General features: G+C 35.6%; 3 protein-coding genes across 3 annotated transcripts; 1 reads left to right on the forward strand and 2 right to left on the reverse strand.

The window, feature by feature from the left end:
* Positions 1–378: 378 nt before the first annotated feature.
* LOC104888720 (hypothetical protein) lies at positions 379–4,162 on the forward strand. Its single transcript, XM_010673759.4, has 3 exons — positions 379–795; positions 1,266–2,734; positions 3,472–4,162. The coding sequence occupies exons 2-3, from the start codon at positions 1,274–1,276 to the stop codon at positions 3,958–3,960; spliced, it is 1,950 nt and encodes a 649-aa protein (XP_010672061.2). The 5' UTR covers positions 379–795; positions 1,266–1,273; the 3' UTR covers positions 3,961–4,162.
* A 506-nt stretch (positions 4,163–4,668) lies between these two features.
* Positions 4,669–7,209, reverse strand: LOC104888719 (hypothetical protein). The gene is made up of 3 exons (XM_010673758.4): positions 6,572–7,209; positions 5,503–5,949; positions 4,669–5,249 (listed from the first exon to the last, which is right to left on the reverse strand). Exons 1-3 carry the CDS (start codon positions 7,109–7,111, stop codon positions 5,055–5,057), a joined length of 1,182 nt encoding a protein of 393 aa, XP_010672060.1. The 5' UTR covers positions 7,112–7,209; the 3' UTR covers positions 4,669–5,054.
* Positions 7,210–7,988: 779 nt separating this feature from the next.
* Positions 7,989–10,885, reverse strand: LOC104888718 (hypothetical protein). The gene is made up of 3 exons (XM_010673757.4): positions 10,309–10,885; positions 9,071–9,511; positions 7,989–8,394 (listed from the first exon to the last, which is right to left on the reverse strand). Exons 1-3 carry the CDS (start codon positions 10,795–10,797, stop codon positions 8,197–8,199), a joined length of 1,128 nt encoding a protein of 375 aa, XP_010672059.2. The 5' UTR covers positions 10,798–10,885; the 3' UTR covers positions 7,989–8,196.
* Between the last annotated feature and the right edge of the window lie 16,631 nt (positions 10,886–27,516).

Below are 27,516 nucleotides of genomic sequence, written 5' to 3' on the forward strand. Positions count from 1 at the left end.
TGAAAAATCTTTTTAAAACAATATGAGCATATTTTACTCCACAATTCATTTTTTCGTAACACGATGAATCAAGCTTAACTTGACAAGATAAAAATTCAAATGCAATGAAATCAGTCATTTCTTTTGGTTTCAAAATTGGTGAGGACAGTGGATACCTAGGTAGTGGATGTGGTCCATGTGAACAAAGGACAAAAATCACAAGACTCAGGAGGAGCGTACGTAAGAGAAAAAGGATTAGCGGCGAAATTTAGAGAAAATATTCAAATTTCAAATAAAGGGCATGCTAACATACTAACATGGTTCCCGTTTCCCAACAAAAATATATGAAACCATCTGTCTCACTCTAGTCTGAGGTGAAACGTCACGGACACAATGCACACATATATGGCAACAAAATTCAAACAAACAAAAACCAATATCATTAAAATACCATTCATTTTTTTTGAATTTTTGGAACGTTCATAAATGCTGTAATAATGGCAAAACCCTAAACAATTACAATCCCCTTTTTTTATGCATTACAGCTGCTTCTTTCTCATCTTTTCTTCTTTCAAATTTCAGCAAATGATATTCTCTTTTATACCCATTTCTTGATTTCTTTCCTAATTTCTGATCAATTCACTTCCTCTGTTTCTTCTTTTACTCTCTCTCTCTCTGTCTTTTGGTATAAATCTTTCAAAATCTTTTTTTTTTTAAAAAATAAGACTTTATCATTTGAAATTAATTATTAAGGAGGACCCTCAATTTCTAACGGGAAGTCAACTTTAATCTCTTTCTTAATCTGCATTGGCCCAGGTAAACTCATTCTTCCACTGTTATCTTTTTTTTTTTTTTCCTTCTAAATTGTGAGTTTAGTTTTTAAAAGTTTTTTTTTCTTTTTGGTTTTATTTGGGGATTTTAAGGTGACAATTTTTATGGGTTTTTTCTCATGCAATGTAAAAGTTTGATGGTTTTTTTTTTTTTTTTTTAAACACATATTAGCATACTATGTACTAACATGTTAGATATTAATGGTTTTATCTTGAACATTATAAATCTAATACATTGATTGATTGTTCTTGATATTGGGTTTATCACTGTAAAGTTCAGTACTTTGTCTATCTTCAAAGTGATTTTGATGTGGGTTATTTTTTCCCTGTATTAGGTTATTAGTAAATCAAGAGTTCTGGTGATGTAAAGAATCATACAAAAAATTCAGATGTGACATTTTTCTCTATATAATTTGTTTCAATTTCTTTAAAAATTGTATGTAAATTTTGTACCAGGTTACCAAATGGGTAGGAACTTGAGCCCTGTTTTGCGTCAGGAATTAGCCAAATTGGAAAAGGATGCAGACAGTAGGAGGTCTGCAATGAAAGCACTGAAATTATATGTGAAAGATATGGATTTGAAAGCAATTCCACTCTTTCTTGCTCAAGTTTCGGAGACAAAGGACGCAGGTTCGTCTCCAGGGGAGTACACCATTTCCATCTATGAAGTTCTTGCTAGGGTACATGGTCCTAATATTGTGCCCCAACTTGGTAATATAATGTCTACAATTATCAAGACATTAACTACTAGTGGAGGCTCATTTCCTCTCCAACAGGCATGTTCTAAGGTGGTTCCTGCGATTGCGAGGTATGGGATTGAGCCCACCACACCAGAGGAAAAGAAACAATGGATAATCCATTCCCTTTGTAAACCTCTTTCGAATGCGCTTTTGGGTACCCAAGAGAGCCTATCTTGTGGGGCTGCCCTTTGTTTGAAAGCTCTTGTGGATTGTGATAATTGGAGGTTTGTTTCTGATGAAGTTGTGAATGAAGTTTGTTTAAAGCTTGCTGGTGCTTTGGAGGATAAATCGACTCAGACGAATTCCCATATGGGTTTGGTTATGTCTTTGGCCAAGCGTAATAGTCTTATTGTTGAGGCTTATGCGCGGCTGTTGATTCGTGCTGGGTTGAATATCTTGAATTGTGGCTTGGCTGAGAAGAATTCGCAGAAGCGTCTGACAGCCATTCAGATGGTGCATTCCTTGATGAAATGCTTGGATATCAGGAGTATTTTGTCGGAGTTGGACTCGATTATTGAGGAGATGGAGAACTGTCAATTGGATCAAATGCCATATGTCAAGGGAGCTGCATTTGAAGCATTACAAACTGCTAAAAGATTGTTAGTAGAGAAAGGATCGAAACTCAGTTGTGACGAGGTTTCAATGACTGGTTCTAACTTCAGTAGGAGTAGTAATAGCCAGAGGAGGCAGTTTTCAAGTTCTGGAAGTCAATCACCTTTATCTGTCTCACCTGAATCACAGACCCTTGATTCATGTGCCGAGTCTTTTATGGAATCCCCAATTTTAATGAATCAAGCTTCGTGTAACATGAATCATAGGAAAAAGTTGAACCGGAAGCTGTGGAATCCAGAAAATGGATACGTTGATGTATCTTTGAAGGATGGACTTTTCTCCGAACTTGCTTGTGAAAGCTTCAGATCTCATGTATCTTTAGAACAGGGTGATAGTACAGATAGGAGAAGTTACGCTAATGGATTTCCCGGCTTTACTCCTGGAAGTACAACAAATGGAGCACTCAGAAGCCGGCCTCAAAGCCCAGCAAATGGAGCACTCAGAAGTCGACCTCAAAGTCCAGCAAATGGAGCACTCAGAAGGCGACCTCAAAGTCCAGCAAACGGAGTTCTTAGAAGCCGACCTCAAAGTCCATCAAATGGAGCAATGAGGAGCCAAACTCCTAGTCCTCAGGTATATATATTCTTAAACAACTTTTTAATCTCTAGATTCTTGACAATAGGCTGCCTTATTAGTCCGTCGTTAACTAATAGTTGCCTTTAAAACAAAAACTTGAAATAGGCCTTGAAACATATGGCATATTAATCTTTTACCAACATGTATTAATTTGTTGAATTCAGATGCTGTTGTGTTCATATGTATTAAGTGGCCGTTCTGTTGAACATTGGGACTAATTTTTCTTAAGAAATCATTTCCTAAAATTCTATTTCCTAAGAAGTGAAAAACTTTTTTTGGTCAAATATAGAAAGCAAATCTTCCCCATGGTGTATGCTACTTACCTAGGGGAACTTAGCAAGCAACTCCCTCCAATTTGTGCACTTCCTATACTTCCACTGTCTAGGAACTTCTACTTCTCATGTTTTTATGTCAACCAAACAAGCACTAAGTTGCTTGTGTATTTAAGTAAACTCTTTATGCTATGAGTAACAAATTCTGGTTTTACTTTATTATGGAGCTGATCTATGGGCCACGGGACGTTTTTTGCTGTATTCTTTGCTGCCAATTAGAAGTTCTTGCGTTGGTGCATGAATCTGTGTCATTTTCTTCCATAGATGACCTAGGAGTAGTTGGATAGTCAAATGCAACAGCCTCTATAATCATGAAAAACTTAAGGGCTGAATCTCCTCCATTGAACTGTTGATTAAATTTGCTACTTAGCTAACTTTATTACATTCTCCCGATGTTTGCAGAGGACGCGCTCTCAGATTAATGTTGATAACATTAAGATATTTACTACTCCGAGGAAGCTTGTTCGCTCACTTCAAGATAATGATGAGAAATCAGACTACATTGACAATCAATCTAGAAGATTGATAAGCCCATGCTCAGCCAAATGCGAATGGAGTCCTGTGGCCAACTATACTCAAAATGGCTGTTCAATGAAACATAGGACCAAAAACGGTAGTATTGGCAATGTGACAGATAAATGCGAAGATATTTGTTGTGATTCTAATTCAGAATCAGTCTCATCAACTGAAAATGCTCTGTCCTTTGTTAATAAAGGCGATGTCTCTCCCAAAATGTTCCATGTAGCTCCAAGTCAATCTAGGAAGATAGTGAAGGTTTCTGGGCGGAAGATTTCAACTTTGCTGTCATTGATCGTCCTCTTACTTTCTGTAGGTCTTGCATCAGTTCTGTTCTTAGGTGAGCAGATTGAACTTAATATGGTTCCCACTTAGAATTTTTGTTTTCTTTTAACAGAGTATGATTAGTTGGCATGGAGAATCAGTATTTTCAGCAAAAGAGACCTACCATCTATTATAGCTTGCCAAGATGTAGTAATTGTATTTTGTACAAATGAGTGCTACTTTTTTCATCTTTTGAGAAATTTCAAGTAGATTTCTTTTGGGAAAAATCATTATTGGATTTCTTCTACCATAATTCTGTTTATATCATAGAAACTTCAGAGAGAGAGAGGGGGGGGGGGGGGTGTTTAATTTCTGATAAACGGGGGCCTGGTGAACGTAGATCAATCAGCGCCTTGTTAAAAGACTAGCAGCGGAAAAGATCACAGCGCTTACTCTTGTTGCAACGGCTATGCCATTAAGAGCTTCTACGGGACTAGCAGTGCTTATGAACCATCACTAGTAGAGATAAATCGGGTTAAAGGCGGTAGATAGCCTGGTTCCTATAGGCCGTGGTCAACGAGAACTTATAATCGGGGACCCGACAAACGGGAAAAACAACTATAGCTGTTGATACCATATTAAACCAAAAGCTTTTGAGTAAGTTTTCACTTTTGGATTTTTCAGCTGGTCAAATAACCAAAAAACTTGGTTTGTAAAAATGAAAAAGCTTGGACTAACTTTTGGAACTTGGCTTTTGGCTTTTTGGCATAATGAACGATGATTAACAAGTAATGGATAATGAATAATTATTAATAATAAATAATGAATTATTATAATTTATAATTAACAATCAATAATCTCTATTATAAAATAGAAAAAAGAAAAAATAAAGAAGGTTAACTACCTGCTTTAGTTAAACAAAAAAAAGATGATTTTAGCTCTATTATATACTTTCGCACGCATCGCGTACATGTAAGACTAGTCATTAATATTGCAACTTCATTGGAGACGTATATATCATTGAGGGCTAAGGGCTTCCATATACTCCTCAAGATCTCCTCGGCTGATTGGCTTCAGGGAGCATAAGGAAATGCTCCAATTATTCCACTGTTCAACACCTTAGATAAGTGTGGAAAAAAACAGTATATTCCATGTCTGACAGATTCTTTTTACAAAATACAACTTCAAACATTAGAAATTAGCATCTATAGATTTGGATTATGTAAGTACTGCTCTCCTCTCCACATTTTGTCAGGACCTACTCTTATAGGTTTGAGCATAGCTGATTGTCCAACAATAATATAAGCATACTTGCCATACGCTTCATAGCTTGAGCCTGGACTGTACATGTATAGTTCTTCAAACCCCTTTCTTCCAACAATCACTGAGTTCCTTTTACCCTATATCAAAAACAAAATTTGGAGAAAAGAATTAGTACACTAGCCTTTCTTACTTCTCTCCGTTCTCTTCAAATTAGTTGGTATGTTCTCTTCGCCTTCAATTATCTAAACTCAACTCATTAGACCTGATTTCACATAACGCTTACACTTTATTACACCTAAGAAGCCCTGAAACTTATCTTTTGTAAGGTAAAGAGACTGCACCCTTAGTGAAGAACACAAGTAAACATAAGTAATAAGATAGGAGCCAAACCCTGTCTATGATGGTGAAGTTTCGAGGTGCACTCGTGTATATCGCACTCATTTTTCCAGATAAATGCTTGTAGTTTTCCTTCTCTTCACCTATTGTTTCCTCTTTTGTTTCATCGATGTCCCTTTTTGTAGTGAAGAACTCCTTGAGTGATGATAAAGGCCATGCCTGAGTAGAACTTGTCACTTTATTTTTTGTTGAGTTGGGAGGAATTATACCGAACTTTGTGTTAAGCGGTAGCTTGTTGATGAAATTTGATCTCTCTAATCCATATGCATAAGTGGCTTCAGGTGTGCTTACAGTCAGATGGCTTACAATAGAACCTGTTAGCTCCAGTTGTGAGGATCTTGAGTTTGATACAGTCACCTCTGAACTCAAGGTATCTTCCTTCAGAGTTATGTTGTATTTCACTTCAACCATGTTTCCTGAGTCTCTGCTTATTATTTCTACCTGCATTTTTGTATGTACGTATGTGCTGTTAAGAAAAAACAAGAACACAGAAAGTGAACTTTGATCACCCCATGATTCTAGAAACATATGCAAGAACCGCCAAACAAATTCATGTGTATGTCGCGAATTCTTGTATCACAGAGAGTTATTAACTATTAATCTTCATCAATTTTCTTTACCACGTTAGAACTATCTAGCGGTAATCAACTTTGTGAAGAAAAACACATGATCAGGAATGAAGTTTCATTACCTCAGGCATTACACAAGACACCTTATTACCAAATTACGTACAATTATCAGTTTACTACCACTTATTACCAGTTATCAAGCATACTGTAAGTCATGCCAAATACTCAATCAAAAATAGGACAACATATCAACATACTTAAGGCCGATTCTTTGTACACAGTTTTTTTCAAACGAAAAACATTATCATGGAAACTAGATGACAGTTTACTTTTTTTCTGCTTTCAATTTTCAATATAATGAGTTTAAGTATGAGTAAATTTAAGTTCATCATATTGCTTATATCATAGGACTTTTTGAATGATAAAACCAAAAACTGAAAACTAGATATGATTTCGAATGAGGCTGCTGTTCACTAAAAATGTCAGAAGCAAACCTGAATACAATCTTGGGAGGTTCCTTCTACATCATTGAGAATCCAACTAACTGGAGACCATGAAAATCCATTTTCACCTACACAATCCAAAGTCAAAGACACACCACCTTGAATTGTATGACCACCAGTAACCTCACCATGATCATCAGTTCTTGTCTCCAAGACGGATGTATGCAAAACCTCAATGGAGCTTCCATACCACATCTTAGGCTTATAAGATGTGATCAATCCACTTGGCATCAGCACACTTGCTGCACTGCCGTTTTCCAAGAGCATCTTGATGACATAGCTGTCGCCGAGCTCTGCGAATGAGACTCCACGGCTGCCAAATTCTCTCTCCAAGTACTCCACATTGAAGGGTGGTTGAGGGTATGAAATAGAAGGAGAGGTCACTGATATTGGTGATACAAAGTTTCTTTTACTGAAGGTAATATACTGGGGAGGAGTAAAAAGTTGAGGAGGAAATGATGTGGAGGAGTTTATGGGTTTTCTGGGAGTTAATAGAGATGAGTTTGATGAGAAAAGATAACTGGAAGACATTATTTTCTGCTAAGTCATCAAACTTTGGTGTTCATAGTAAAGGGGGAGGAAGTGGTTGAAGTGCAAGAGGAAGGGAAGGAAGATAAAAGTGGGTCCACTTATCCTTGCTACCTTTTCAACTCAAGCATAGAATTTTGAGATATTTTCTGTTGATTTAGCAAGTCATGGTAATTTTGAAATTTTCTCTGGTCATTTAGCAAGTCATAATAATTTGCTTGATATTCCTACTTATTGTTCTTATAAGGTAGGAAATACAACAAATTCTTTCATACAAGTGTTATTATTGTTTATTGATCCCTTCGTTTCTATATGTTGTTCTTCATTGGAATGTCTCGATTGTAGAGTTAAATTTCAACCCCAATTATGACCAATATAAGAAAAAGCATTAATCAAACAAATCTTGTTAAATTGTTTCAAGTGTAGTTTCAAAATATCGACTTTTTTTCATAATGTTTACAAAGAAGTAATTGAAGAAATTAATGGTTGAAGTTTGTTTTGAAAATTGTGAAAAAGCAACAATAAACAACCAAAAGAAAATCCAAGACAAAGTTAATTAATCTTTCCAAATTTCTTATAATAAGGAAAGAAAACGAGGGGGACAACCTGAATTTTCCTTTGAGATACATTATTAGATGACCATTTTAAACATAAACAAAAAAGTATAGGTAAACTAAAGATATTGCCTTCTATTATATATACTTCACTTATGATCTATGCATTCTACAAAATAGGAAGCAAACTAAATCTCCTTCACAATGTCTGATGTACACATTCTTGCCCTGATATGAGTAAAAAGCAATTTTCCACTTTGTGTAATCAACTATTTTGTCTACTTTCCCTCTGATGGACTTTCTTGTTTTACACTGAAGTCCTGTAATTAGTTTCCAATACAATAGTCTTTCTGGACAATCCTTTCTGGCTGATGTCTAGATTGTTCAAACTGCTGTACATAATGTAACACTTAAGCTTCCAGAAAATCACTTGGATGCATAATTTCTGAAGCCAATTTAATTCCTTTCAAATTATAAACCAACCATATTACAACTTACAAAGACATATATCTTTACAGTGAAAGTAATTACAAGTTATGTAAGATTGTCATGTTCGATAACCTGCGCCCCTCTCCACTCTTCCCCTGGGTTCACAGTAACTGGTACCAACATTGAAGCAGGCCCAGTGCAGATGAAGTACTCCCTCCCATGTTTTTCGGATAAGGATCCAGGGCTCGACAAATATATGTCATCATAACCCATTCTTATCACTCGAAATACAAGCTCCTTTCCCTGGAAAAGTTGAAAACACATAAATTTCAGGGACATTATGATAGCACCAGCATCAATGTATGTCAGCATTATAACAACAATACAACATGCATTCTAGCACAAGCTTCAAATGTATGACTGATATTCCGGAGCATATGGTAATGTAGCAACAATTTAGAGACGGACATAAGGGTTGACGGTTGGCCAGTTCGTTCCCCTTATGATTGTTACCACATTACTTGGGTGAATGTACTGCCAAAATTATAGCTAGCAGGGCTGTCTGATAGGGTGTTCAGAGTTATGCAGAGCACAGGATCCTGATTAGTGGAGGCCAGATTATATTTTACAAATAATCCAAATAGAAAAGCAAAACTCGTTACGTTTTTCTGATGTCACAAGGTGTGATTATTATTCATTGAACCTTTTGATTAAGAAAAATTGCATGAATTTATGAGTATTTGTGTCATTTCTCAATTTTCTGGGACAGTTTAACTTCAGCACAGGGCTGCCAATTGTTTTGAGACAGTCTTGTGTATAAGTTTTTATATTTGCTTAGATATTGGTAACCAGAAACCATATATTTTAATATGTGAACTCAAAAGATCAAAAACCAATAACTTAAAACTCACGATGATATATATATACCAACAAGTTTACTGTCTCTCTATTGATGTAGAAAATCTGTTATTGTTGATACCTGATCAATCGTCTCATATTTTGATGGCGGAGTTCTGTAGAACTTCTTGGATCTCTCTGAAGGAGGAGCTGAATAAACCCTGCTAAACTTGTTCTTCAAAATGATAATAGGCTCGTCTTGTGTGATCCATTCACCAAGCTTGCTAGGAGACTCGGAACTGAATGAAAACAAGCCAGGATCATCAGCTTTCATGGCTTCACCAGGAGATATTATCTCAAAGGGTGACGATAAAGGAGGCTGGGAACAATAAGAACAACCCTGCAATCCTTGTATTCCTGAGCCTGCTCGTTTTTTAAATTTGATATGGCTAAGCATTGCACTTGTTAGATCCAATGCCTTACGGCCGTTGTTCTGTACTAGAACTGCAGATGCCATGCTTTCAGGATACAGAGAAACTACATATGTTATGTCAAGAGTTCCACTGGTGCAACTCAATTCCACCTGTAAAAAAAGATTAGGAAAAATAGAATGTCAATCTTTTCATTTTCTAGCAAGAATTGAAATTACATATGCTACACAGTGATGAACAGAAACATGAAGCATAGTCTTATGCCATTCACTATAGGCTTTTTGAGGGAAGCTTACAAATTATTCGAAAAAGCCTTTTTGAGTACATTTTATCATTTAAGAATGAAGTATGCCCAAGTGTATAACAAATTCTTGGAATCATGCTTCTTAGTTTTCTAACAAATTTTCAAATTTGTTGCAAATGAAGTTTTGGACTATTCAGTTTTGGGTGCAATTTTTAGTGGAAAAGAAAACCCAATCAAAACTATGAATCTATAAAGGTGGTGTAAGAATAGCAACAATGTATTGTGACCCCGGCAAGGGGATCGTCAGTAGGCCTGCACATACACGCCCCCTAAAACTAATTGGGAATAGGTGGACTAGCCCACTAAGTTTACATATTCGGGTGCGTTCTCTTCACCATGAAAAACAAAAGTTTTAGGCTGATAAGGTCCAATCAGCCAATCGGGTGTAAATATAATGTGAAATAAGGGCCGATGAGGTCCAGTCAAGTCTAACAAGTCCAATTTAAATAAGCCTATACTCCGTTTGTCATTCTCCTTTTTTATGAAATAACTAACCCCATCTAACATTGGCGAGTTCTCTTAACATACAGACATTATGATACACAATGTCATATTTCAAAGCAACATTTATCAACCCATTGACAAAATTTGTGATAATGTCATTCACAAGAAGATAAAAGAAACTCAACACTTTCTTGATCATACCTGGACAGCATCAAAAGAATCAGAATCAACATCTTTGACAGACCACTCAACTCCTGCAAGAACAGACCCTTTGGCAACAGCAGCAGGTTCAGACCTTCTAAAAGGGTCAGATTTCTTCTGTGTAGCAGCCACAAGTGGTTGAGTCACATCATTAAGAACTAAGCCAATGCCACCTTTAGACTGTGGAAGAGTGTACAAAACTTCTTCAAAACCATCATCTTTCCAGTACACTTTAGGCTTATATGAGGTGACATGAGCATTGGATAATTGCAGCCTTAATGAGCTACCATTTCTAACACTTAGTTCAACAATGGGAGTGTTAATGTTTGTACTTGTATCAGTTGTTTCTAAGAATTTAATGCCTTTCCGTCCAAACTCGTCGTTGAGAGACTCGACTAGAGCAGAAGGTGAGGTTGCTATTGCTGGAGATGATGAGGCTTTGCAGATTGTAATGGGTTTGAGGAGGGAGAATGGTAGTAGAGAGGCCATTGCAGTAAGGTATTAGTGGGCTGTAGATGATGGGGTACGGTGAGGTAGAGGTTCCTCATCCTCTTTTTTCAGTTTGTGAAATGGGATTTTCTCATATGTAAGAGTGGGACACCCCCAATCTTTTGGCTTCATACTTTCACTTTTTTGCTCCACCTATATATATGATTTTTTATTTCATAAATCATGCTAAAATGAAAAGGTTTTTTTAGTAGGATATAATATATACTTTTTTTTAGTTGCAACATTTGCTTTTTCATATTTGTCGAGATGATTTTTTGAACGTTAATATCTCTTATTGGGTATAAGTAAAAATTATAAAAATTTGATATTTGCAATCCTCGCATTGAGACGAATATAACAAGACCCCCACTTGACTATGTTTTTTCTAATATAATAATACGAGATAGTTTAACAAAGTTAGTTGATTAATAGTGACACAACACCAAATGATGCAACTAAAAATACGGAGTTAGTATATAACATTTTTTTCACCAAATACCACCGATTTCAAAAAAATTCACGAGGTACCCCCAACTTTTCAAAATACACGGGGTACCCCTAAGTTTCATAGTAATACACTAAAATACCCTTAATGATTAACGACATTAACCGCCATTAATCATTAACCCTAATTTTCTGTTTTAAGCCCTAAATAACCACCTAATGTTAACCCTAACTCTAACCCCTAACCCCTAGCTCTAACCCTAACCTTAAACCCTAAACCTAACCATCAACCACCTCCCCCCCCACTCTTGCAGCCCCCTCCCCCGCCACCCCAGCAACCCTACCCCTACAGCCCCACTCGATTTCCCCACCCCTCCCCCACCCCCGTCGATTTCCACATCTTGACCCCCACCGATTTCCGCAGCCCACCCCGACTCCCTTGAGTAGATGGCTCGCGCTGGGATGTAACAATCGCGACATGCGTTAGGATTAGGGTGCAGAGTTTGAAGGGGGGTGGGGAGGGTGCGTAAGTCGATAGGGGGTGGAGAATTCGACGGGGGTGTGGGAGGGGGGATTCGACGGGGGTGGGGGGAGGAGGGATGCTGGGGTGGTGGGGGAGGGGGGCTGCAGGGTTGGTAGGAGGGTGGGGGAGGGATGGTTAGCATTAGGTTTAGGGTTAGAGGTAGTTAGGGTTAGCATTAAGGGGTTAATTAGGGTTTAAAATAGAAAACTAGGGTTAATGACTAACGACGGTTAACACCATTAGTCATTAAGGAAATTTGAGTGTATTATTATAAAACTTAGGGGTACCCAATGTATTTTAAAAAGTTGGGGGCACCTCGTAAATTTTCTGAAAACTCGAGGATAGTTGGTGAAAAAACCATACTTGTAATAATGGTAGTGAAATATCAATAAAGCGCGTTAAATAGGATATCCATCTCATTCTCATCTCAACAGGTGGGATGGGGCTGGATCCCAATAGTAGCAAAACGTTGATTTGCGTCTCATCAATTGCGTCGTACAATAGGTAATCGACGCAAAAGTATCATTTGCGTCGAACATACCTGGGTCCGACGCAAATAATATTTATATATATGCGTTGCCGTCGGATGTATCACACATTTTGCGTCGAACATACCTGGGTCCGACGCAAATAATGTTTATATATATGCGTTGCCGTCGGATGTATCACACATTCAACGCAAAAAAGTAAAGCAAATGGGTGCAAGATTCATGTGCGCCGGACCCCAGTCAATGTTTGACGCAAACCATGAAAGCCAATTTGCGTCGAAGGTAAGTTAAATGCGATGCAAATAACTATATCCAAGTATTTGCGTCGGATATATAGGCCAATTCGACGCAAATGGGTTTGAGGGCCTATCCATGCGTGTCATGAGGACCATTTTTTGGATCTGATTTGTGTCGGACCTGTTGGTCCATGCGACGCACAAAGGTCTGCTTCCCCTTTTAATTTTCAAACCCTAAAATTAGTTTTTTTTCTCACTCTTTCATTTATTCTCTACAGCCGCTTTCTCACTCCTTCCCCCACCCCCCTCCCTCTCTAATGGCTTCAAGCCTTCAAACCCAAAAAATTCACAAAAATTCAAAATTAATCACAACAATCTCTCTTTGTTGAAGGTGTAATCTTGGCGGGTTTTTTTCCCTATAATCTCTTTGTGAAATTGCGAGAGTGAGTTGTGGGAGAGAACGAGTCGAGTGAGGCGAGTTGTAGGAGATATCTGATTTTGGTTCCATCTTTTGGGTTCCATCTACAATATTTGTTCGTGGTTCGTTTCTCTAAACGATTTTCGATCTACATAATTCGATCTAATTTTCAAACAACGACAGCAAAATCAACAAAGCAATTTTCTCTCTCCTCTTCAGCAATGGCGACAGCATTGTCAATCGCAGTAGAGTGGAAGCTTCTCTACAACGTGTGATCCCCTTTCTTTTGTTTGTGGTACGTTTCTCCTACCTTTCTTTCCTAATGTTTCCTTCATTTTTCTTTAATATGCAATTGTTTCTTAAACACTTTCCGAGAACGAATAGAGGATTAGAGTACAACTAGTTTTGTATTTTTTTTATTGTATGATACAATATTCATTTGCCTAATATTTTATTTCATGGCTCAAGATACTTGTGTTATGAGTTCAAGGTCTAGCAGACATTTTGGAGTAGATCGATCAGACTCTTGGGTTCCCCAAAGCAACTGTACATTTGATACATGTACGCAATATTGTGGAGTGAACGCTCGTAATCGCCATTGCGTAACCAACAACCTTTGTTGTTGTACTTAAAACAATAAAAAAAAATGTGTTGTACACACATCTATTGTTAAATCCATATATGAATAAAATAAATGAGGCACATATTTGAATTGGAAATAAATTTGTTATTATTTACCTGATGTTAGTTGTTCTCTTTTCCGCTCTCATTTCTTGCTCTAGTTTCTTTATTTAATGGTAATTTTTCGCTGAATTACCAAAAATAGTTTAAGAAATAATAATGTTAAACATATCAATATTGGAACATTATATATGTTATAATAGTTTGGTACGTAAGGAGTTATTTATATAGTCATTAATACTAAATGCAAGACCCCCTGAATATGTAAAAGGTCCAAATTTTATCAATTGCCTTTTTCATAAATAATTCTTACCCCCCCCCACTTTTAGACATGACTTTTATTAAATTAATGTGAGGTTTATTTCACATTCCAACTCGAACATATGAGCGAATTGGCAACAATAAGTCTGTAATTTGTATCAAATTGACTATATTTCGACAACACTATCATGCAAAATTAAGAGTGTTATTTATTGCAGAAAAAAATATAATCAATATAGTATGTCTATCATGTTGTTGAGAAATAAACCTAACCTAAAATATCTATTGGATACTTTGATATGGAATTTTATAGCTTGGTTATGGCTGTCCCTTAATTTGAAAATGTATCATTTTGATCTTTTTCTCAATTTTTAAAGTGGACTAAATTAGAACATTTGGTCTCGATGATTCCCCAAATGTAGGAATTATCATTTTAATTTTTGTGTGTGTATTATTCCTTTATATTTTCGGTACAACGAGCTATTGTTTCTCATGATTGGCAAAATTATTTTCTGATTTACATAGTTTTCTCAATAGCAAAATTTTATTCATACATTTATGCTACACATGGACATGATATATATAAAACATGGTTTGTATGAAAATTAGGGCTGCTATTTTATTTCCTTATACATATAGCTTCCTTGCTATCTATTTTACGTACCCTTTATATTACACTCTAAAAATAAGTAAATAAAGTAGTTAATTACTTACAACATTGGAATATATTCAAAGAAACTATATTTAAATAGAGCAATGTGGGTAATAATAACCCTATGTGAAGACTCCACTGATTTTGAGTTTTTGGAAAACATATGATATATATGGTCATAATAATAACAACAGCTTTTTAACCTTTTATAATAATTCAAATATAATAATATATATAGGTGTGGGTATATGTTGTCAAATGCCAACTTATTAATTAATTTTAATTTTGCATTAGAGGGTGTGACTAATGTTTGTTTTGATGCATTATCTAGTTTACTTTATGTACAAAGTTGTGGAATAAGATATTGTTGCATATGACCATTATACTAAATCGGTAGGAATAAATGTTTGGCATTGTGTTCTTTTACTAGTTTGAAAAAAGTTGTAATTTAACCTAATTCAATACCGTGACAAGATTAAGTTTTACGTGGAGGGGAAATTATATTTGTAGATTAATGTGAAATAAAAGTTCACACCTTTTACTAGTTTACTCATTGATTAAAGCAAATCGTAGACACAAAATAATCAATGATGAAAACCACTATTATAGAACACAACCTCCAATCATCAATGAGCCTTAACATTCAAATTATCTCCCTCATAACTCCTTCGTGATTTTACAATTTTTATCCATTTAAGTGATTCAAACCAGTCGTAAGTCATTTGAATCTTCTCTAATCCCTTTGTTATTGCTAGTTTGATTTTCATTTGTCTAAGAAATTTTCGAACTAGGTTGATCAAAAAGGGACAAATAAACTATTATTCTGCCGTCATAATCATTTTTATCACAAACCAATAGTTTTGGGTCATTGAACCTAATTGGATATTAGAAAACCATAAGGACAAGTTAGAAACTTATACAATGTAAATTTCCTAGTCATAGCTTCATGATAGGTTATTGAATCGAAAATTGAGTTCGATTGTGAGGGTACGAACATGATCATGAATCACGTTATCCTACTGCTGGCCTCTATTCAAGAAGATTCTTAGACAAGTTTCATGCAATTATAAAATTAAGAAGTAAATTTCAACTCACTAAAAAGAATTGATTAAATCGGTTCATTAAAATACAAAAATACTAATTTCTAGTGACATGTTATTAAGCAATCATATTACTGTGATCTTAAGTCAATTGTCCAAATTATACTATTAGAAGTAAGAATATTTGTTTAGGTATTGTACTTTCCATTAATAAGCATCTCAAGTGATAAAAATAATAAACATGAAAACAAAAAAATATGTACAAAAGTATAGAGAATATATTAAGGAGAAGAATATACACAAGTCATGAAATTGTTTTGAGATCTACATCATGAAAAATGCATTAGTAACTTGAAAGAAATAAATATAAAAGAAAAATAATAAGTACCCTCGGGAATATACCAACGTTACCTGAGTATTAGAGAGTAAAGTGTTAGTCGAGTATAAACACTTGAGCAACTACAAGAGGGGGGGGGGCTGAATTGTAGTTGAGGATAAATTTTCAATTTGTAATGTGGAATTAAAACAAACTCGAAATTAGAAAGAGACAAGCACACGAGATTTTTACGAGGAAAACTTCCTAGGCCCAATAGGAAGAAAAACCTTGACCACGAGGGATTTTGACTCAATTCTCTTTAATATACTTAGGCCAAAAGACTCTCTTTTGTACAACCTAATATCAGACCTTCTGTGTTCCTCTAGGAACTTGTTCCCCAGTCACCCTGTTCCCCAGTCACCCTGTTCCCCCTGAACACGTGGCATTTCTCTCTTGATTCACTCGAAGTCTTCTCTGTTCTCTATCTCTTTCTATTTCTCTTTATCCTGAATATAAGGATATTCTCTTAATTTTCTCTCAACCGCACACTATGAATATTACAATAATGAGTATGTTAAATGAAGAAGAAATTACAGGAAAAACTTTCTAAGTAATTATACACCTTTTTTTCGATTGAAAGTTCTCAAGTTTTTTTTAAAAATAATTTCTTCTTATATAGCTGCTGCAAACCTTCTTCTACTGGTCATGTTGTGCTCCATGTTCTCCTCAAATTGCACAAGTGGAGTTATTGAGATCATGACTTAATTTCGCTACACTTCCTCCACTCTTTTTGCAATGGAAAATAAACTTCCCATAACTTTTTGTTAGTTGTCTAATCTTCCAGCAAGTAATGCGCAGGTAGAGGAGTTAGTTGGAGATCTTCAAGGATTTAGTTCCATAATTTCAGCCACGCTTACTCCAACTGCATGTTTTCACGCAGGTAAATGGAGTTTGTTGGAGATATTCAAGGATCATCTTCATGCTATTTTCCATATGATTTTCAAACAATTCCAACAGCACAAAATATCTAATAACTTAAAGAATCTTTTATGCAAAGATTCTAAGTTATTAGAATATTAAACATACCTTATAATAAATATTCAAAGTGTATAAAATAAATATCTTGACGTAGATTAAATAATTAATCTTTCTCCATAAGATATAAATGCAAATTTGAGATATCTTGACTTGGATTAAATAATTAATCTTTCTCCACAAGATATAAATGCAAATTCGAACATTACATTATTTTTGGTATTTTATATATTTTGCAAAATAAAACTATAGAGTAAAATTAACCTAAGTATTTGACATCATCAAAACTATTCAAAACATGGAATACAACAATACTCCCCCTTTTTGATGATGGCAAATATAAAGCATATAAAAATAATAAAATAACTAAAGCAAAAGAATCAAGAGCGAAAATAAAGAAAATAAATGAGAAAATAAATGAGAAAATAAATGAGCTAAAGTCTTTAAAACAAAACTAACAAATAACTAAGAAAAATAAATCAAACACGAAACTAACAGAAAACTAAAACTAAATTAACATAAATCAGTTTTGAAAAAGAATCCAAAAATCATCACCTAGAACCGAAGAGAACTAGAATTGCAATTTTTATGTGCCACTTCTTCTTCCCCCTTTTGTCATCATCAAAAACAATAAGGACCCAACAATACTCTAAGAGTGCCTCATGTACAACAATGTCAATGTGTAGTAGCTCAAACATTCATCTAATAATACTAGCCATCCGAACATTATCATGAGCATATTAAGAGAAGATTAAAGCACATAGTCAAGAAAAAGTACAAACTGAGTTCAAGATGAAAATAAGAAAAGGATAAAAGAGAACAAAGTAAGAAAAGAAAAGATATAAACCAAAATATTTTATCACCGACAAGGATGGATGATAAAAGAGAATAACAACAAGTCACCATTGTTTTAGTACAAACCAACCAAAAGAAATTGTTTCATCATATTAATGAGGGAAGGGGATTAGGGATTGGAGGGCTTAGAAGGCTTGGGACGAACAAGGAAATCACCGACCACATAATCAATCTTCTCCCGAATAGCTGATTCTCCCTTCTGCACACACGTGAGAGGATCTGCTGTTGCTGAAGATCAATATGGGTAACTCTTGCTTCAAGACCCTAGAATCTGTTGTGAAGAAGAGACAGAAACTCGTAAATTGTATGCAGTATACCATTAAGACCAGAGGTAGAGAGAAGAGGAAAAATCTACTGTCCCCGTTCCTGAAGGAACTTAATCCTCCTCAAGATCAATATGAACTGGCCCCGGATCCTGTTCCTTGGGAGCCTTGGTCTCAGCAATTCTCTTACTCTTATGCACGGACCTAGGTCCTTCAGCACTAACCTCCTCCTCTAACTTCCGCTTTACCCCAGTTTCAATCTTCCCTTTAGTTTCCGCGACCTCAAAGTCTATCATCCCACCCTGTACCCTGAGAGACAGCCTGGATAAGGTTTCCTTGGTCAAATAGTTATCAGGCTCCATATCAAAAGAAGTACTGGAAGGGAGTTTTATGTGATTTTTCTTGAGAATACCATAGACCTGGTTAGCATACACCACCTTGGTGTTGTGGGAGATACAGTAGGAAAGGTGAGAAATCATTAAAGCAGGAAAGTTTATTTTTATGCTCTTAGCAAGGCAAAACATCAAGGAAAGATCCATGAGGCTCGCTTGAGTCCTCTTGGAAGTCCTTGGCAAAATAAAGCGCCAAACTAAGTGAAACAAGAATTTGTGAAAAGGAGAGAGATCTTTCTGATCTAGGGACTGGTCAGACTCCTTACCCCCAAAGTAACTCAAAACAGTAGCGTTTGAAGCCCCATTCACATTTAACTTAGCCCGACCCTTCACATATTCCTTGTACCCCTCATTAGGTACATCAAACCATTCCCCTAAGGACTTTGCATTGAACTTAACCAATTTCCCAGCGACAACACTTATGCATAAACCCTCGGTATTTTCAAACTTAGCAACAAATTCACTCATTTCACTCTCATAAAGACCTTCATCAAAACTCAAAACTTTGACCCATTTTTTAAACTTTACAAGATCAAGAAACTGATTCCACTTAATTTTCTTACACCAGGTGAAATCGACACAAAACCCAATGATATACTTAGAAGATTTTGATTTCTTACCCCTTTTCGTAGGTACCAAGATTTCTTTTTCTTGCTCTGTTTCAGCATCATCTAGATCTTCTTCTTCCTTTGGAGAAAGCACTTCTGTTTCAGTCGAATTTGCTTGAGAACCCAGAGAATCTTCATTTGAGTTGGAAGATTCATTCTCGCTTTCGTTATAATCAACTAGAGGTGAAGCCTTTTCAGCCGGAAAATCTTTAGTATCTTCGGAGGTTTTTCTTTTGGGAGCCATTTAGGGTTTTAGGTGAGGAAGATGAAGATAGTAGAGTTGTGGAGAGAGAGAGTGAGAGGCGGTTTTGCAGAGGTAATGGTTTTGGGATAAATGGGTTTAGGTGCCGTGTGAATTTTGTTTTGATTTGATGGGTTTTTATTTTGGGGTTTAATTTATGGGAATTGTGAGAAGGAATTATGTGGCTTTTCCCTTCCTTCGTTCAATCCGGTGAATGATTTTAGTTTTAAGTTCATACATGAACGTTGGTGAAACGTTGCAAAAGAATAATTTGTGGGGGATGAATGAAAGTAGATAATAAATGGAAGAAGAAAGAAAATAAATAATATTTACGTGAAGAGAAAGAAAGGAATAGAAAATGTGAACTTATGCAACATGTTCAGTCTATATGTGCAGCAACCTTTCTATTTTTACTCAAGTATATGTATGGACAATAAGGGGAGTATTATGAAGACTAATGTGAGTCCTTTACAATGACTGTACAATGAGTGATGAAAATCACAAAATGTTGCTGGCCACTTAGTGTCATTCTGTAACTAAGGGTTTTATTAGAAGTAGCACACTCAATGAATTCTAATCATCCGTGGCTCTAAGCGAATTTTCTGGAATTTTTCTCTAGGAAGTTGTTTAGTCAAAAAGTCAGCTATTTGATTTTATGTTGGACAAAATTCAAGTTTGACAAGACCTATTTCTACATTATCCTTAAGGAAATGATATCCAATAAGAATATGCTTGACCCATTAATGATGAACTGGATCCTTAAAGATATAAATAGCACTAGTATTAACACAGTAAATAGGGACACACTTAAACTTAATGCCAAAATCTCTTACTTGATGCTTGATCCAAAAGGACTTGGGAACAACATATAGCAGCAGTCACATACTCTGCCTCTGCTGTTAATAAGGCAACATTTTGCTTCTTTGAGCTCCATGACACCAAGTTTGATCCTAGGTACTGTATAATGCCAGATGTGCTCTTTCAGTTATCTAATTCACCAGCGTAATCCGCATCCGTATAACTTACTAGGTCAAATATATTACTTCCAGGATAGAACAAACATAAGAAATTACTTCCTTTCAAATTCCTCAAAATTCTCTTAACTGCTGTTAAATGAGATTCTTTGGGATTTGATTGGAATCGAGTACATAAACCCATACTAAAAGAAATATCAGGCTACTTGCTGTTAAGTATAGTAATGAACTAAGCATACCTCGATATTGCTTCTTGTTTACACACTTACCATTTGAATCTTCATCTAACCTTGTTCCTCTGGAACTCATTTAGCTTATCTTGTATAGCGTTGATCCAATCAGCCTCCTTGAGTGCTTCCATATGGTCATTAGGTTCTGTGATAGATAGGAAGACGTGAAAAGCACAAAATTCTTCACTTTGGATCTCGTTTGAGTTCCCTTTTCCATATCACATATTATCAATTCTAAAGGATGAGAATTTAGATGTTTCCAAGGCTTTGGATCAAAACTTCTAGTTGCTTCTTGAGTTACTTGTGATGGTTGATTCATATGATCTTTCCTGGGTCACGAGTACCTTGATCCTCCTGAGTTCCTCCTGTTTCTGGCTCCTCAAGGGGATCAGGCACAGGGTTATCAGGATCAGGAACCAGCTTTTTCTCTTTTCCTGCAAGGGTTAGTTCCTCATCATTTTGATTACACTTCATCAGGATGATTTAATACGATTTCAAAGATATCATAGTGTCTCTGTTCCTGCAGGGAGTTAGTCTCATCAAAAATGACATGGATACTTTCTACTACATACATTGTTCGCTTATTGTAGACATGATAAGCCTTACTACTTAAAGCATAACCTAGAAAAATAGTATCGTCACTTATATCATCAAACTTTCCTAAGTTGTCCTTTCCATTGTTACATACAAAACATTTACATCCAAAAACACGAAAATAAGGAATAATGGATTTTCTTCCTCTAAGTAGCTCATAAGGAATCTTCATGGTGATTTGTCTTAGCATGATATGATTGGTGATGTAGCATGCCGTGTTCACTGCTTCAGTCCAGAGTTTTCGAAAGATCGCTTGCAATTATAGTTGTCCTTGCCACATTCTTAAGAGACTGGTTCTTCCTTTCGACTACACCATTCTGTTGTGGTGTTCTTGGAGCTAAGAAATTATGATCTAAACCTTCATTGCTACAAAATTCATCCAAATTGAAGTTTTCAAATTCTATACCATGGTCAGAACTTAAATGCGTTAATTTAAAATCATCTATTATTTTTAGCAAAGGTTAGAAGTTCATTAAACGTTTCACCCTTACTACGAAGAAAAATAACCCATGTGTATCTCGAAAAAATCATCTACTATGACTAATACATATTTCTTACCGGATCGGCTTTGGATGCATACAGGGCCACATAATATAAGTCCATGTGGACTTTGTGTGCTTACCATTTTCTTGGATTTGAATGAGGATCTCACTTGTTTTTTTTTTAACACACGAATCAGCTTCGATCACACTTAAGCATGTGAGATTATTCCCAGGAACAAGGTTCATGTTAACCATATAGGTGTTCCCTTTCCTTGTTCCCTCAAGGGTCTTGGTTCCTGTACTTTAATTGCTGACTATGCAAGACTCATTAGTAAACTTCACTGTATTTTCTTTATCACAAAACTGAGATATACTAAGTAAGCCAATTTTTAAGCCCTCGACCAAAAATACATAATTAAGAGAATGTAACCGAGATTTACCAATCTTACCAACTGCTACAATGTTTCCTTTAAGATTGTCTTCAAATGTCACAATTCCTTCATTTAAGACTGAAAGTGAGAGAAATTTTAATCTGTCTACTATTATGTGTTTAGAATAACTGCTATCGAGGTACCACAAGTTGTTCTCCCTCACTTTAGCATGTACCATAGCAAACTAGTTAGTGATAGGAACCCAGTCTAGCTTGGGTTCCATTGTTGGACATGAGCCTTTCTTCCTTTTGCAAACCTGTTTCACTAGGTACGTGTTCCTCTCAATACGTTCTTTTCTGGTGGAACAGTCAGACACAATGTGACCACTGTTCCCACAGTAAGAACATGTTTTACTACTTGGCAGATTAACATATTTTTTCTTTTTGTTCTTCTTTATATGATTGAAATCGAGACCACCTCTTCCTTTGTTTTGATACTTATGTATCCATGTGACATGGTCAGGTGGCTTGTTCCTTGAGGGCTTCCGTTTCTTCTTTAATACCAGATTTTCTCGACAAATATGGTCAAAATTGTCTTTTAAATTTTCAGGATTATTTCTGGTATTAGATGAAGAGAATGTTCCTTCAGGAACAAACAGTTTCAATTCTGCCAGTTCCAAGTTCAAAACATAATTTTCATTTTTGACTTTTTCAAAAGCATCCTTATAAGCTCTACTCTTGTCAAAAAGTTCAAAGAATCTTTTTTCAGTGTCACATTTTAGTGAGTTAAGCCAATTTGAATGATTCTTAGTGATTTGCAAGGCATTAGTTAATTGATCTCGTTTTGCACATACATCCTTGTAATCATCTAAGATTACTATCATAAGTTTTATTAATTGGCTTTTATTCAATACTGCAAGTTCATCTTCAATGGCATTAAAACTTACCTTGGGATTAGCTGATTCCATTTTGACATTTGCTATGAGACATCGATGGGTAGTTTCTTCTCAATTTGTTCCTGCTCCTTCTCTAAGTCAGACTCTCCCCATGCAGCTTCTATGGCTCTCTTCATATCATTTTTCGTCAATGAACTTTGTTGTTCCTTGCCCTTCTCCTTTCAGACCTGTTCCTTTGGGGAGATTAACTTTCCCAGAGATTCAAGTTCGTTTATGATGTTGGCGAAGCGAGTGAGCATATCTTGAATAGGCTCCTTTTGTTTCATGTGAAACAATTCATACTTATGCATGAGCATTTCGATCTTTGATCGTTTCACTTTGCTTGTTCCTTCATGAGCAATTTGAAGGAATTCCCACACTTGCTTTGCAGTTTTGTATCCCATGACTTGATTGTACGCATAGGGATCAAGACCACAATGAACTAGCTTCTTGACCATTGTGTTCATCTCCATTTTGTCAAAGTCCTCTTTGTCGAATTCGGCAAGTAGTTTAGGAATCAGCTCCCCTTTCTCATTCTTCTTTGTGACCTCAAGGTCACAGGTTTCAATTGCCTTCCACACTTGGTAATTTTCACCTTTAATGAATATCTCCATACTATCCTTCCAGTATGGATAATACATGCCATTAAACATGGATGGACGTTGAGTTGAATACCCTTCATCAAGCTTTTCTCCTTTTGTGTTCATTGTTCCAAGTACAATCTCCTCAGTGTTAGCTGATTCTGGAGGTACTAGGCTCTGATACCAATTGTTAGTCGAGTATGAACACTAGAGCAACTACAAGAGGGGGGTTGAATTGTAGTTGAGGAGAAATTTTCAATTTGTAATGCGGAATTAAAACAAACTCAAAAATAGAAAGAGACAAGCACACGAGATTTTTACAAGGAAAACTTCCTAGGCCCAATAGGAAGAAAAACCTTGACCACAAGGGATTTTGACTCGATTATCTTTAATATACTTAGGCCAAAAGACTCTCTTTTGTACAACCTAATATCGGACCTTCTCTGTTCCTCTAGGAACTTGTTCCCCAGTCACCCTGTTGACTTCACTGAACACTTGACTTTTCTCTCTTGACTTCACTCGAAGTCTTCTCTCTTCTCTATCTCTTTCTATTTATCTTTATCCTGAATATAAGGATATTCTCTTAATTTTCTCTCAGCCATACACTATGAATATTACAATAATGAGTATGTTGAATGAAGAAGAAATTACAGGAAAAACTTTCTAAGTAATTATAGACCTTTTTTCGATTGAAAGTTCTCAAGTATTTCTTTAAATAATTTCTTCTTATATAGCTGCTGCAAACCTTCTTCTACTGGTCATGTTGTGCTCCATGTTCTCCTCAAATTGGACAATCAAGTGGATTTATGGAGATCATGGCTTAATTTCGCACTTCCTCCACTCTTTTTGCAATGGAAAATAAACTTCCCATAACTTTCCATTAGTTGTCTAATCTTCCAGCAAGTAATGCGCAGGTGGAGGAGTTAGTTGGAGATCTTCAAGGATTTAGTTCCACAATTTCAGCCACGCTTACTCCAACTGTTTTCACGCAGGTAGATGGAGTTTGTTGGAGATATTCAAGGATCATCTTCACGCTATATTCCATCTGTTTTTCAAACAATTCCAACAACACAAAATATCTAATAACTTATTTAAAGAATCTTTTATGCAAAGATTCTATGTTATTAGAATATTAAACATACCTTATAATAAATATTCAAAGTGTATAAAATAAATATCTTGACGTACATTAAATAATTAATCTTTCTCCACAAAATATAAATGCAAATTTGAGATATCTTGACTTAAATTAAATAATTAATCTTTCTCCACAAGATATGAATGCAAATTTGAACATTACATTATTTTTGGTATTTTATATATTTCACAAAATAAAACTATAGAGTAAAATTAACCTAAGTATTTGACATCATCAAAACTATTCAAAACATGGAATACAACACAAAGATCTTCTAAAGAGCAATCTAGATCTTGTAACAAAACCAATGCGAGACCGAAGTATGTATGTGTTTAAACTGTTTGAGAGCGTATTTACTTAAATTATGTAGGAGTACATGATATTAATATGGTATGATAGAGTTCAAACGCATAAGAAATCGTGCCAAAATTTGAGAGAGGCTTGGCCTATCTATAGTTAAAAAACCGAGAAAAGAATAGATAAGATCCAGCATTGCAGTGTGCGCAAGAGTGATGCACCACGTGAATCACTACGCGCTCATGCATCCTCCTACGCGTTTCCGGATTTTGCTTACTGTCTCGCAGTTGTACGTGTGTGCGCAAGAAGCTATGCAAGAAAATATTGAGATGAAGCGCATCCGCATATCTGACCCGGTTTGTAATTAAATAATTCTTTAAATGATTCTTATTATCTTTATCAAATTTTACCATTTAAATCCGGAAAACAATTACCTAAAGAGACAAAATAAGATTTTAATCCAATCCATTATCTAAGAAAATATGTATTAAAAAATTAATAAAAAAAATTAGTTATCAAGAATAATTATTTGGACTATCTTAACAAATTGGGTTGAGAATACAATTAATTATTATGAGTAAGTAATTGGGCTTTGAATCTTTAAAATAAACATACCTTTTGCTTTTAAAACGGTTTTTCGCCTATCTCTTCGGCTTATAATATATTTCTGATCGGACCAATTAGGATGGTGGTAAGTATAATAAATGGGTACTCAAATGGAAAGACATGATTATGTGTCTAGAATAAGTGATTAAGTGATCCTCCATCATTTGAAAGATCCAAATGGATGTTTAATAAAATAGGTGATAAATCATTCATATATAGTATTCTAAGGAAATTAAATAGAAATAGTGATTTTAAAAAAAAGAAGTATATTGTAATCTATATAAACATATAGAAAGAAATGAAATCATGATATTCTTAAAAAAAAATCAACAATAATAGTAATGCACAATTATATAAAGCGCAATAAATATATAGTTTATTTTCTTATATCACTACAAGAAAAGGCGCAGTCACCGACGGCTACCCCGCGACGGCTCGAAAAACCGTCGTTGTTTTCAAAATCAGCGTCCGTTTCAAACCGTCGTCCTCACCGACGGCTTTTAACGCGTACAGCGACGGCTTCAACGGACGCTATATGCTAACGACCGTTTCAGACCGTCGTTGATGTTGTGAGCTTATATTTAGAATTTGTTGTATTAGGCGTCGGCTTCAAGCAGTCGGTATTACTAGCAAAAGCCGTCGGTGATAGTTGCAGTTTATATTTCAGAATTTTAATATGTTACGTCGGCTTTAAGCCGTCGGTATTAATAACCAAGCCGTCGTTGAATATAACGACTTAATACGCACTACTCCCACTCAAACTCTATTCTCAAGTCTCAACCCACGAAACAAAACACAACAGTGTCGTCGTCTTCTTCACCTGCGACCGGCGACACGCCAAACGCTTCTCCTTGCCGGTAATTTCTGAAACTCTGTGTTTTTTTTTTTTGTTACAAATGAAACCCTAAAAATTGGGTTTTGGGAATGTAGGTAGCCATTCCATCAACTGCCGGCGCCGCGAACTCACTACTTCCGTCGCCGCTGTCACCCGCGCAACCCATTCCTTCCGCCGCCGCCGCTGTTGTTGCGCAATTCGCTCCTTCCGCCGCCGCGCAATTCTGTCTGTTTCTCCAGTCTGTAAGTTAGCAACCTGTTGTTGTGCTCAAAATACTTGTTGTTGTTGTGGTTTGTTGTTGTTGTGCTCAAATTACTTGTTGTTGTGGTTTGTTGTTGTTGTTGTCGTTTGTTGTTGCTTTAATTTGTTATTGTTGCTGTAATTTGTTGTTGTTGTTGTTGTTTGTTGTTATTGTTATTGTTATTTTTTTGTTGTTGTTTGTTGTTATTGTTGTTATTTGTTGTTGTTGTTAATGTTATTTGTTGTTGTTGTTGTTTGTTTGTTTTTGGCTTTGTTTTGTTGTTGTTGTTATTTGACTTGAAAATAATAATAAAGAAAAGTATTAGCAATTCATTTGAATAATAATACAAATCTTGTTGGGACCTAAGATTTGGATACAATTCATTTGCGTATACTAAGTCGTCAATTGTTGAATAGTATTACTATCTTTCAGCTTTCCTGCTTGCTTAGAAAAACTACACACTAATTGACAAAAATCCAGTAATCTATATTATATCACATGCAAGATTCAAGAATATGGAATGTTCACATCCCCCTTCTCCTAATTAAGAACAAAAATTTGCCATAAACAACCCACCATGAAACAAATCATTTTCTTCCTCTTAATTATTTACAGTTTTTCCATGTTTTCATCAATAAGAGCAACAACTTCAAATTATCTTTCTAAAGGCTCTTCCTTATCTGTTGAACATGCATCTTCAAAGTACCTCATTTCCCTAGACAAAACCTTCTTCTATACTTTCGTTTGTTGTTGTTAATGTTATTTATATTATATGCTTTTTTTACTTAACTTTGTCCAATTTTTGTAATACTGAAGCACATACTAATATGTTTTTAATCCTTCTTGGCAAGTATTTAGGCTAATATAAAGTTTACATCAAAATTCAATCATCCAGTTTATTTTATTAATAATAGATTGATAAACTAGGTGCTTGAATAAAATACTAATACTTGTTATTAATAGACATATTTATTTTCGTGGAA

This window comes from Beta vulgaris, chromosome 3 (assembly GCF_026745355.1).
Source record: "Beta vulgaris subsp. vulgaris cultivar EL10 chromosome 3, EL10.2, whole genome shotgun sequence".
NCBI classification, from domain to species: domain Eukaryota; kingdom Viridiplantae; phylum Streptophyta; class Magnoliopsida; order Caryophyllales; family Amaranthaceae; genus Beta; species Beta vulgaris.